General features: G+C 31.1%; 2 protein-coding genes across 3 annotated transcripts; both read right to left on the bottom strand.

Annotated features, from left to right (window-relative positions):
* Positions 1-200: 200 nt before the first annotated feature.
* Positions 201-4,271, bottom strand: LOC127250604 (nuclear transcription factor Y subunit C-9-like). 2 transcript variants are annotated; one of them, XM_051273980.1, is made up of 3 exons: positions 4,049-4,271; positions 1,321-2,111; positions 201-475 (listed from the first exon to the last, which is right to left on the bottom strand). In XM_051273980.1, exon 2 carries the CDS (start codon positions 2,090-2,092, stop codon positions 1,325-1,327), a length of 768 nt encoding a protein of 255 aa, XP_051129937.1. In that variant the 5' UTR covers positions 2,093-2,111; positions 4,049-4,271; the 3' UTR covers positions 201-475; positions 1,321-1,324. The 2 variants fall into 2 exon arrangements, with proteins under 2 accessions (XP_051129937.1, XP_051129928.1); XM_051273971.1 differs by having other exon boundaries at positions 1,309-2,111; positions 4,049-4,266.
* Positions 4,272-5,655: 1,384 nt separating this feature from the next.
* On the bottom strand, positions 5,656-8,488 carry LOC127250551 (stem-specific protein TSJT1). The gene is made up of 5 exons (XM_051273891.1): positions 8,179-8,488; positions 7,029-7,269; positions 6,824-6,944; positions 6,022-6,131; positions 5,656-5,853 (listed from the first exon to the last, which is right to left on the bottom strand). The coding sequence occupies exons 1-5, from the start codon at positions 8,379-8,381 to the stop codon at positions 5,818-5,820; spliced, it is 711 nt and encodes a 236-aa protein (XP_051129848.1). The 5' UTR covers positions 8,382-8,488; the 3' UTR covers positions 5,656-5,817.
* Between the last annotated feature and the right edge of the window lie 4,443 nt (positions 8,489-12,931).

Here is a 12,931-nt window from a genome sequence, read left to right as displayed (position 1 = left end):
TATAAATTAAATATTTATTTTTTATATTATATAAAATAATAATTCAAACATTTAAAATATTATATATTTATATAACATCAATCAATTATTCATAATTAAGAAAAAAAATATTGGAAATAATAATGTAATATGGAGAAGAAGAAAATGACCCAATTTTTTTTTTTTTAATGACATTGGAAAAAAAAAAAAAGGACTTCGGAAAAAAAAGAGAAAATTTAGAAGTAAACATAGCCCTAAAAATGGTCCAAAACGATGCCCCGATATAGAACTAGAACACAAATCGCGAGTTTCCTACACAAAAACAAACACACACATTGTTTTTGTGTATCCGATCGCACAAATTTTCAAAACGCCAAAAGTCTCCGACATAACAAAAGGGCTAATAGTTAAGCAAACGTAGCCTCGCCGCCGGGCCACAAACCTACCACGACAATCTCCCCAGCATCATCTTCTTCCTTAGATCACTGAGCAAAACCTGAATTCAAATTTCCCGCCATAAGCCACAAAACAATATTTAAATGACTATTTCATCTAAAAATTTTAAATTTTAGGTAAAAATAATCATTTAATATAGTATCAGAATGAAAAGATTGAATCTTGCACGTGGACGATGACAAATGAAGAACGGTGAGACTCGAATACAGTGCGTCTCGACTCTGATACCGTGTCAAATGACCATCTTACTTTAAAAAAATTGGGCTTAAATTTTTTTAACAAAATTCAATGATGAATGAGGGGCTATGAGACTCAAATAGGGTGCATTTGGACTCTGATGCTATGTTAAATGACCGTCTTATTTAAAATTAATTGAGCTTAAAAAATATTAAAGTTCAATGACTAATTCGAGGCTGCGAGACTCGAGACTCGAACACGGTGCGTCTCGACTCTGATACCATACTAAATGACCATCTTACTTTAAAAAATTGGCCTAAAAAAAAAAATTAAAATTCAATGACGATCGAGTGGCCGTGAGACTCGAATACGGTACATCTCGACTCTGATACCATAATAAATAACCATTTTGCTTTAAAAAAACAAATTGGGCTTAAAAAAAATAAATTTAAATGCAATGACCAACGAGGAGCAGTGAGATTCAAATAGTGCATTTTGACTCTTGATATCTTGATATCATTTTAAATGACTGTCTTACCTTTAAAAAAAAAAAAAAAAATTGGGCTTAAAAAGAATTTTAAAATTCAATAACCAACGAGGGGCTGTGAGACTCGAATACGGTCGTATACGGACCATTTTACTTAAAAATTAATTGCGCTTAAAAATAAAATAAAATTCAACGATCGATCGACTCACAGGCATAAGTACCCGCTTAAGAATCCGGCGGCGGGGGCGGTTGCTGCGGCCACATTTGCTGCGGCATGAACGGGCGCGGCTGCTGACCGTAAAGCGCCGGATCGACCGGTTTCCCGACGAACATCCCCGGAGTCCCGACGGGCGGCGGAGGCGCCTGCGTCTGCATATAGTAGTACGGAAGGCCTTCGGTCGGAGCTCCGACGGGAAGCGCGCCCCGTGGCATCGACGCGAGAACCTCGTCTTTCAAATCCTCCCTCGGGACGATATCCACCAAAAAGTCAAAAATGTCGGTCCGGGTGATCGCAGCCGCGATGTCGTTCTTCTGCAGAGTCCGCCGTTTGTTCTCCTCGGTGTGGTTCCACGCCCGCAGCGTGAGCTCGAGGATGAACATCTCGCAGGCGCGCGCGAAGATAACGGGCGCCTCGGCGGAAATCATGCGGACGTCCTCGTCGGCTTTCATGATTTTCTTGATCCTGGCGAGCGGGAGGCTGTGGTTCTTGAAATCCGTCGCCTGGCTGATTTCTTCGAACTGGTTCGCCCAAAACTGCTGCAGCTGCTGCTGGAGCTGCTGCTGCTGCTGCTGGTGGATGTGCTGGTAGGCGAGGTGGGGCTGCGCCATTTGCGCCGGAGAAGCAGAAAAGCCGGCAGTTTGGGGAGATTGGGTCGAGGCGGCGGATGCCGGAGAAGAAAGTGCCGTCATTTGAGTCGCTTGATACGGATTTATTCCGTACGGCATCTGCGCAGAACTGCCTCCGGGAGCCTGTCCGTTTCCTTGCTGCTCCATTTTATATGCGGCTGAGTTTCTGAAAAACGACCGGAATTTTGATTAGATGAATTCGGGAACACAATCTTTCTTTTGTGGGTTTTACAGCATATTTATATTTTTATATTTTTACTATTCAGATTCTTTTTTCTCTCCAAAAACATCATATCAAATAATTACTTTTCATAAATCCAAACCCAAAAACTAAAACCCACAAACAAACACACCCTTACAGTTTTATGTTAGCCGAGACTTTGTATAATTTTCGAACATTTTTAACCGAAAGCATAAAGACTGGAAACAGCAAAGTCGAGCTTTTTTACTGTTCTTTGCTATAGAATTTCCGAAGTCCCTAAGAAAAATACGTTATTTTTTTCTCACAAAATGTCACATTCAATCACTATTTAAACACAAATTACAAAACAAATTTCAAAGTGAGCAGTCCCTAATTAAGAACACCTAAATCATAAGGTCAAGCATCAGATCAAGAACCGATGAACAAAAGTAACAGAATCGCTGCATCGTTACAGAACTTAGAATATATGAACGATGACGCGGAAAATTCTGTGAAAATTATAAGTTTACAAGCAGCACAAGGAAACATTTCCTCTATGAAAAAAAACCTCAGTAGCTAAAACTGAAAATTAGATAACAATCGAGGGAAAAACAGACCCAAAACGTATGGTTTTTTACAAATACATTATATAATCTGTTCTAACAAGAAATCGACCTTATGATTTATCCATACCGTAATTTAAGAATAATAACAAACCGGCCGTACCAATACAGATCAATGTATGTAATATGCAATTTTCAACTCTCTGAATATTATTTGACATGTTCCTAACAGATAGTTCGGCTCAAATTTGATCAACCTACACATATCTAACACTTTTCCAACATATCAATTAAATCGAACTTGGTTAGCCTATACATATCCAACACTTTGCTAACAAAAAAATCGAACCAAACCAAATTATCCAACACATTCATAAGCACAACATAATTAGAGCATGCCAATTCGATACCGTTCATAGAGAGCTATTCTTAAACGAAGATCACGGAACATCACCTGTTGATCCCCAAAAACCACAAAGAAAAAAATCAATCTACTACAACCTCTCCGATCAATTTTTCCTTTTTATCGCCTCCTTCAAAATTCTTATATCTACGGCTATAGCAATAGGAAAACGATTTGGTAACACGCCAATTTGACCGCTATTCATAGATGAAATGATTTCTTTCACTTCTAAATTCCAAACAATTTGATCATAAGTCAGCAAACAAAGATTTAAGATCATTTCTAGAACAACCTTTAAACAAAAAGATATCATTACTTGAAACCAACAGCTCATGATGTTCATTTCTGTTGTGAAATATACCCAAAAAATACTATAAATCTTTAATCCTTAAGTAATACAAAAGATTAAAAAGACACGATTTTACTTGGTTTGTGATAAATTCTTGGGCAAGAATTACCCTAGTCGCAATTACTTTGGATTAGTGAAATTCTAGCCTCAGAGGTATTGATTTGTCCCGAACCAATCTTTAATCTTTCGTTTCACTCTAATCTTTCCAATTATTTTTCAGATTAAAGATTTTTAGTATTTATGCCGTCGATTTAGCAACAATATCAAACTGGAATCCTTGTTTCTTCCACATACACAAATTCAGCTCAAACCGACATATCCAATTTCACGAATGTTCACCAACAAAATTTCAGATCATATCAACATATCGAATTTACACAAATTTCTATCGCAATAAAATCAAAGAAAAAAAACGAACAAAGAACACTACTATCACATCCAAAGCCAAGACCAAACAAAAAGGGGGAAATATCGAAACCTCCACAACAAAACTAACACAAAACTTCCGCCGTACATAAAATCAAGCAACCGCAGGCGAATCAATTTCAATCATAGAACAAAGAAATCATAAAATCCTCAAAAAAAAAAAAAGGAAGAAATCTTTTACCAGAGGAAGGCAGAAATCCCGATCAGCTACGACTGGTTGCGGAGCTCTTACTGAAATCGAACAAAGACTACCGAAAATCGACTGGCGTAGGTGGATTCCTCCGGTCTGGAATTTCGAAGTATGCTTCGATTACGGACGTCTCCCTTCCCTGAGTCGCCTGTGTTGTCTTTTATTCTTTGACTTCGCCATCAACCCTCGAGTAGGTTTTTTAATGGAGTCACAGTATTTCTCAACGACTCCGTGGATCTCGACGCCGAATCGGGTTACGAAGCGGGTCGTGTATTACGAATGGTGTAGATTTATCTGGTTCTGAGATCCCGGTTCTCGTAATGGTTTGTTCGCTTTTTGAGATAAAATTCATTATTAATTACAACCATAAATGCATTTGCCTAACTCTAAGATCAAAATTTTCCTTCAATACGGATGCTATATACGTCCCTTTTATTTAATTTTTTTATTTTTAAATAAAAATTAGGGATCTATTTATTGTGCGTATAAACGGTCTCTTTACTTAAGGGGCGCTAGAGAAATGTATTTATTTTATTTTATTTGGTCCTTCCCTACAAATATTTAATTTTATTTTTTTTAATTTCATGAGATAACTAAATTTTTTTATTTTTTTATATAATACAATTACTTTTTTTTTTTTTTTTTCATAAAATAAAGATATTTTTGTTTATTCTATATAACAAGTGAATGGTGTGAATCAAATGGTAAATAAAATTATTCAGCACTCTAACATAAAATTTAATTATTCTAATTTATGTAATTAAATAATAATAATACATAATATTTTTTTAAACATCAGTACACGTGTTGAAATTTTTTAAATTCAGCATTTGATCTATTCTGTTTAAAATAAAATTATGCAAATGACATAAAGTGATGTATAATTAATTATATATTATTTCAAAAATATTACAAAATACAGAAAAAAAAAATTGTAAGTGTATTGAGATAAAAAAAAAAAAATAATATTTTATTAATTAATAAAAATATATTGTTAGGTGCAATCCAAATTCATTACACACCCATAAATCCGTATAGATTACAAAAATATTATGCTTAGTGTTGAGTTAACCAGTCCCAACTCATCAAAGTCACCAAACTCTTTTGTCCCACATCAAATATATATATATATATGTGTAGCATTAAATACAAAACCTTTATTATATACATAAAACTTTTCGAAACTCCAAAATTCCCAAAACTTCATGTCTAAAACAAACCCTTACGACGTATTCAACTTTTAACTATTTCAAAACTCCATTATTAAGCAATAGGATAAGATCGGATTTTATCCCAATCTTTGAGGTAATGTATTGTAAAGAAAGCCTATGTCATATTTCATGATGGGAAAATGATGTGTAGCTAAATTGGATTGGTCTGAACCTGTGATCCCATCCAACAACACTTAAAAAACAATAAAAATAAATAAAAAAAAAAGCACTATCATTACACACAAAATGGGCAGAAAGAAACAAGAAAACCACAAACTCAAACAAACACCACCACAAGTTGCAAGAAAAGTAAAGAAAACTTCACCACCCCCACCCCACCCCACCCCCACATAAAAACTTTTATTATTTACTTTACGGGCAGGCACAGATAGATCAATCACAGGAAGCACCATAAGACTTTCACTCCATTAATTTACACACACACCTTATTACAATGGAACAGAGGTTACTTACTTACTTACTTACTTACTTACTACATATGAAACTATCATTCAGACATCTTAGGGAAGGGAAAAGAAGTCATCTTTTCTACTTTGTGGCTGCAATCATGCTTGGCCCTTCAACCTGAAAATCATCACAAAAAAAAAAAAAAGAGACAACATTAATGGATATAAAGATATTGGACGGACTGTTTTCTGACGGTCCCGTGTTGGATTTTTATTGTTCGGATGGGAATTTAGGTGTGTTTTCGACGAGGGTTGGAACTTGGGAATGCAAACTTCATTTCATTACCATGAACTTAGCTCCCCAGATTTCTTCCTCTTTCGCCGGGACAGCAGTGATCTTGTTTTTGGGATTTTCGTAGCTCTTGAGCTCCCCGATGTCGGTTGAGTAGAAACATCCTGTGGAATCAAGCAAGAATTGAGTTTATCAGTTATTTTCGTCGATTTTTTAAGATTCTTCACTATTCAATCAATATTCAGTCTTCGTTTTAATTCAAATTACTTGTTTTTTTATCATTTTCTTTCTGTCTCAATTCAAAGTATCTATTTTCTATTTTAGAAAAAATAATCATGTACTAATAACAAAATACCCTTTTAACTTTTACTTTTAAATTACAAGTATATCATTACACATATAATTACTTTATACATAAAGTCAATGACAAAAATATCAAAAACTTTTACACACTTCCACTAACTGATACTTCCTCCGTCATCCAATTGTGTGCTAATTTGACCGGACACGGATTTTAAGAAAAAAAAAAGACAAAATAGAAACTTTTATTTTTTTGTATAATGAAAAAGTAGAAAAAACGGTATTTTGTTACTAAAAATGAACGAAAATAAATTTGTATGACAATTCAAAAAGAAAAGTGAAAATAAATTTGAATGACTATAAATAGTATTGTTTCTTAATAAAGGGAGTAAAATAGTATTGTTTCTTAATTTACTATAAATACCAAATGGACTTTTGATTAGGGACTGTGGGAGTAGTAAATATCAATTTTATATTCAAAATATCTAATGAATATCTATTTATATTAAATCAAACAATTATCAAATCCAATTACTCAAACAAACACAAGTCTCACCTTGGGGGAAAGATGCAAGGGACTTTCCAACAGCTCCTTTGAGTAAGTCTATGTCATCAGCAAATGCAAGACATCCATCAGCAGTGACACCCCAGTAGAGAGGAACCTTAGCATCTTGGTCCTGCCAAGAAGTTGAATTTGTTAGTGTTCCACTACATAGATTTTTGATCAACTACCTACCCAATTGAAAGGATTAGATTCTCACAGTGGCAACAAATAAAGTAGAAGTAGACTTGTCAAAAACTATGAAGGCGAAGTTGCCTTCTAAGTGCCCAACAACATGACTTGGAGGGTAAGGCGCCCGGTCACGAAGAGCCTTGTATGCTTCAATCACCAAAAGGACTTCATTCGCTGATTTCGCTAGCCCGTATTGCTGCTTGAGGCTCCCCAAGTTGTCGAGTGCCCCTTCGAACAAGCAGAATATTTCATCCTTCACAGCAAAGGATCTGCAAGTTCATCAAATGGTTAGGAATTGGGAACATATGTGTGCTTAAGTTATAACAATTCATTAGGTGATTTTGACATTCTTGATTTGAGAACTAAGATAAGAAGTCTTGCATCAGAATTAGGTTCAATCAAAATATGTTGGACAGATGACCTTACATACACCAAACAACATTATTTAAGGATGGTGTATTATTGTTTAGGTTTCAATTTATTATATTTATCAACCCCCAACTACCTTCTCTGGCAGATATTTTTTTCTTCAATAGATTCCATCTACTAATTAACCAAGTTAAATGCTTAGGGTATCTGCTGGCGGTCTGTGCCATACCAAAACAATTATCCTTACACTCTGCAACTTTTCAGAACCGTTAGCCTATGAAGTATGAACACAGTGTTGTTTGTAATCTAAGTGTTGATGAAGGAAGAGATGAAAGGATTTAAGATTCAAGTTGTTCAAGATAAGCCATCCATGATTCGATCAGTGTCCTAGATCTCTAAGTTTGAAGTGTTCTCCTAATTGATTTTCTTCCAATACAAAATTAAAGCTATTAAACGAAGAAACAACTCCTTTTCTGCTATTCATTTAACCTTCAAATCACTGTGCTGGATCGAACAACCATCACTGTACAGAGATATACAGAAATTGATAACAAAAAGATCAAATCACTTGCGATTTCCTTCACTGATAATAGCTAAGTTCGAAAAAACAGCTTTAAAAAATTAGGAAGTGGTAAAATAGCTTCTTCTCTAACTAATTCCAGTTGTTCTACCTCGATCGCAAAATCAAGTTAAATTAATCACTCCGAACGTCAATTCACCTCTCAATCTCCACACAATTGCCTCAGAAATATGGAATTTCAAAAAAATCATAAACTGCTCCTCATCAACAACGTTTATACTACACTTACCTCGGCCGTAACGCAGACTCCTTGAAGTGCGTGTAGGCTAACTTGACATCGTCGCCGATCTGCACGGACACCGCCGACGAATTCCTCTCCACAAACCGACCGACCAGTTTGTCCGCGGAAACTTTGGGAGACGGGGTCCTGCTGCCGGCTGCCACCAACTCCTCCGGCGGCGATACTATCGAGCTGCTAAATACTCCCAGCATTTCTCTCTCCGATATATATCTATAGATACACACAAAGATGTACGTATAGCTTCACTCTCACTCTGCAATGAAGGCTCCGGAAAATGGAATGCAGAGAGAAGCAGTTGTGACGAAAATATTTTGACTTTATAGAAAGAAGAAGAGGGCATATTAGTCTTTTTACATATTCTCTAGTCCCACGTCATCCGTAAAGAGAATCTAGACAATTTTGCAATTCACCCCTTTCGAATTATCTAGTTTACGTTTCCTCCCTGCCAGAGAAAAAACGTCAACATATTATTTTTTCTTATAATAAAGAGAGTATAATTTTTATTTTTATTAAAAATAAATTCAAAATATCTCAATATATTTTTTAGGCCTAGGTTGGAGAAAACTAATCAAAGTTAGGGGGAAAATCTGATATTAGTGGTAAATATTGGGAGTGATTCTAAAATAGGCAAAGCGAAGTGGGGCCCACGTGAAATGGGCATGGCAATAATTCCACCTTATCCCAACTTGAGTGGGACCCATTAAGTGTGACGTGTCACAGTTACAACGGGAGAAGGCATCGACTGTGTCGCGGGTGTATTCTAGATTTTTACAAACAAGCAAGATTCCGCCACGTGTACACCATGTTAACAATAATTTAGATAAATAATAGTAGTACTGAATAAATTCTTTAGTTAAATTTATACTGAATATTTTTGTAATTTAGGAAATGAATATAAATCTATACCATGAATGAATAGAATAATATCTTATATAATATTATAAAAATTAAATAATAAAAATATTTTAAAATAAAATTGCCAAAAGAACAACAAGTCCTGTTACTTCATTCAAATCAACTTTAGTTCAATTTATTCACGACAAGCAATAATAATAATAATAATAATAATAATAATAATTTAATTTAATATAAATAATTTATTTAATTTCAGGTCGCCAAACTAGGGAAATTTTGGATGGCTTTCCTGTGTGCTATCTAGACCTTATTTATTTGTAGATAGAAGTTTTTAAAATTTTTATTAAAAAAAAAAAATCATAAAAAATTTAAAAGTTTGTTGATTATTTTTTGTAAAAATATATATTCAATAGTATAATTTTATTATTTTTTTATTTTTATTTTTTTTTAAAAAAAAAAATCTCTAGTAATAAATAATACTACTAAAAATATATGTAAACTTAGCTATAGTTGCACTGTGAATCTTCAACGTATCATTTTATATACATAAACGTAAATATCATGTATATAAAATATATTATCGTTGCGGCAACAATAAATGAGATAGATTACTATTTTTATACATTATTTATTTAAATAATTAAAACAATAAGATACCTTTTTATTATATTTAAATTGCATTTTCCCATTAATTCTAGTATTTTATTTATAAATTGATTTGATTAGTGTGTTATAAGTCACATATTGTCACAGGTATACTATGTGTTTATTTTGGTTAAATTTGGAAAAGTTTGATTTAAATTTGGTATTAAAATAATATTTGATAAAATATATTGTGAGAGAAAAAATGTCCTTATCACATCCGGATCAATTCAATGTCCTTATTAAATTTTATTTTATTTTTTATTTTAATATTTGATTATATTTTAGAATGTAATATTTTATGACACCAAATAATATATTTTACAAAGAAGACCATCAATAATTGCATAACTAATATTTGTAAGTGAGTTTTAAAATAAAGTCAAAACCAAACAAACCCTAATGCCTAATTGTAATAAAATACTGATTGGTGACGCCCATAGCTTTTAGCAATAGTATATTGTACCGAACTGAAAATATCGATTGATATCGATATCGTATCGAATTTTTCGGTATGACTAAAATATATACCGTTTATATCGAAAATTTCAATTTCGGTACGATGCCGGTATATACCGAATATTTTGATTTCGGTAGATACCGATATATACCGATTATACGAAAAATATAATTTTAAATTTCAAAATAATTAAAAAATATTAATAAATATCACTATTCTCCACCACAAAAATATTATGAAAAAATCAATAAATTTTCAATAATTTACATATTTTTTGTTATGATTTTAAAAAAATATTAATAATTAAATTATTTAATAAAAATAATATCGGTACGGTATTATACCGAACTACCGAACTTTCCGAAAATTTATACTGATACCGTACCGAAATATTCATACCGTACCAAAATTTTCGGTGTTTTCGACACGATACGGTACGATAAATTAGTATTTCGGTATGTCCGGTAAATTTCTCCATCCCTACAAAACACCATGTTTTCTTTTTTTGTTTTTTAGACTTTTTTTTCTTTAATTATATTATATGAAGATTATTTTATAAAAAAATAAAATTTTATATAATAGAGATGAATGAAAAAACACAAATACAATTTTGGTTAATAATTGACATAAGCTAATGCTATAAAAACATATACATATATATTTTAAAATATAATAAATATATTTCTTCCTTTCACAAGAATGATATTATTTTCTATTTTTATTCATTTCAAAACAATGATACGGTTTTCTAATTTAGTAATTGTATTAATTATTTAACATAATAAATAGTTTTACAACTTACAATAATATATTACACAAATGTCATTACTTTCATATTATACGATACTAATAGAGGTAATTTTGTTTTTTTTATTATAAATCAATATAATACTAATATTCAAAAATTTATATAAAAAAAAAAAACAAATGATGCTCTTATTGCGGGACAGATATAATATTTGTTTATTGTTGTAGAGTTTTAATTTTGAGTTATAATATTTTAACTTAAAATAATTATTTGATTTTACATTTTAATTTTAATTTAAATAATAGATGTGTGATACTTTATTAGAAAATTGTTATTTTATAAAATATATATATATATATATACAAAATTGTATAGTAAAAAAAGAATTATTGTATATATATATATATATATATATGCAACATTTAGCTTAACTTAATCACAAAATTTGTCTACTTTTATTTGGCCATTTGGAGTAAGTTTGTAGGACATGACTCACCCCATCAACACTTTTATACGTTTCCATTCGTCAATTCTTATATTATAAGTTCACGCCAATTTATTAAATCTCCAATCATATTAAATAAATAAATAAATAACGTCCAATAGAAGATTAAATTAAATACTTATTCGTCCGCCGCTAAAATATACTCCCTCCGTCCCATAACTATGTACTAATTTGCTTTTTGCACGGAATTTTAGAAATATTAGTATTATATTAGAATATATTAGGGATAAAGTAGAAATGACTAAAATGACCTTATTAGTATTATGTGATATAAAGATAACGATATTTGTGTAATATATTAGAAGTTGTGAGAGTATTTGTGATATTATATAGATAATACATTTACTAGAAAAGAAAATTGATACTTTATTATGAACAGACCAAAATAAAAAAAATGGATACTTTGTTATGGGACAAAAGGAGTATATTTTTGTAATTTTCATCGCTTAAATACAAAATCTTTTTATGAAAAAGATAATATGTTTTGGGTGTGTTTTTGTTTGGGATTTTAACAATAACAAATTTGAACTTAGATAATTATATAATATGATATAAATATATATTTATATATTTTAGTATAATATAAAAAAAATAAAAAATAAATATTTAATTTACTATTTTTGAATAATTTTTTTTAGTAAATAGTAGAAGTATATTAAAGTCTTACAAACTAACACGCTTTATGTACAACATTGTATGATATAGGAGCATGTGTTGTATGAAATATACATTTTATCGTTTAATATATTTATTGTGTGCTGATATCATAATATATTATGATTTATGACACATGTAATTATATACTTCATTCGTACACAAATTAATGTCCTACTTTTCTATTTGGAATGTCTAAAAATTATCGTCTTTTTTTTTTTTATTTTTATACACAAAATTTACTATTTTGTTCTTATTTTATTTACTTTTTTTTTATACATAAAATAAAGGATAAATTTTTCATTTTATAACAAAAACTCTTATTGTCTAAAAACACCGTTAATATCAAATAGAACGTTAAAAAGTTCACGGAGGGAGTATATTGTATTATATTATTTTTGGGATATACATTATCTATTTTGTAAAAATATATTGATATCAAATATGTTAGCAAGGTAATTTTACCAAGTTAGTGGCAGACAGAAATAGTAATAAATTTCATGATATTCTTATAAATAATGTAATTTATCTAGTTTAAAAATATTTACCCTATAAATATTTAGTAAGTTCATATAACTAGTTCAATGGATTATTATCCTATTAATCCTATTATTCTCTTCTTCGTTCAATTTAGTTTTCATTTCTTTTATAATTTCATTTAATTTTTATTCTTATTTTCTATGTAAATTATACTCCTTTCGTCTCAATACAATAGTCTTGTGTACTATTTTTGTCCATCATAAAATAATAGTCTTATTTTCATAAATAACAATATGTATAACTATCCTTATTCTTTTATTATTATTACACAATTGCCACTATCTTTTACATTAATACACTCACAAGGGTAAAAATATCTTTTACCTATACTTTTTAT

Source organism: Andrographis paniculata, unplaced genomic scaffold, assembly GCF_009805555.1.
Source record: "Andrographis paniculata isolate CXL003 unplaced genomic scaffold, ASM980555v1 Contig11END, whole genome shotgun sequence".
Taxonomy (NCBI): Eukaryota; Viridiplantae; Streptophyta; class Magnoliopsida; order Lamiales; family Acanthaceae; genus Andrographis; species Andrographis paniculata.
This window is presented reverse-complemented; position numbering and strand designations above follow the sequence as displayed.

Coding starts and splice junctions, on each gene's coding strand:
- LOC127250604 (XM_051273980.1), bottom strand. CDS start 2,092: ATGGAGCAGCAAGGAAACGGACAGGCTCCCGGAGGCAGTTCTGCGCAG.
- LOC127250551 (XM_051273891.1), bottom strand. CDS start 8,381: ATGCTGGGAGTATTTAGCAGCTCGATAGTATCGCCGCCGGAGGAGTTG. Junction 7,270..8,178: donor GAGTCTGCGTTACGGCCGAG/GTAAGTGTAGTA, acceptor ATGAACTTGCAG/ATCCTTTGCTGTGAAGGATG. Junction 6,945..7,028: donor CTACTTTATTTGTTGCCACT/GTGAGAATCTAA, acceptor ACTTCTTGGCAG/GACCAAGATGCTAAGGTTCC.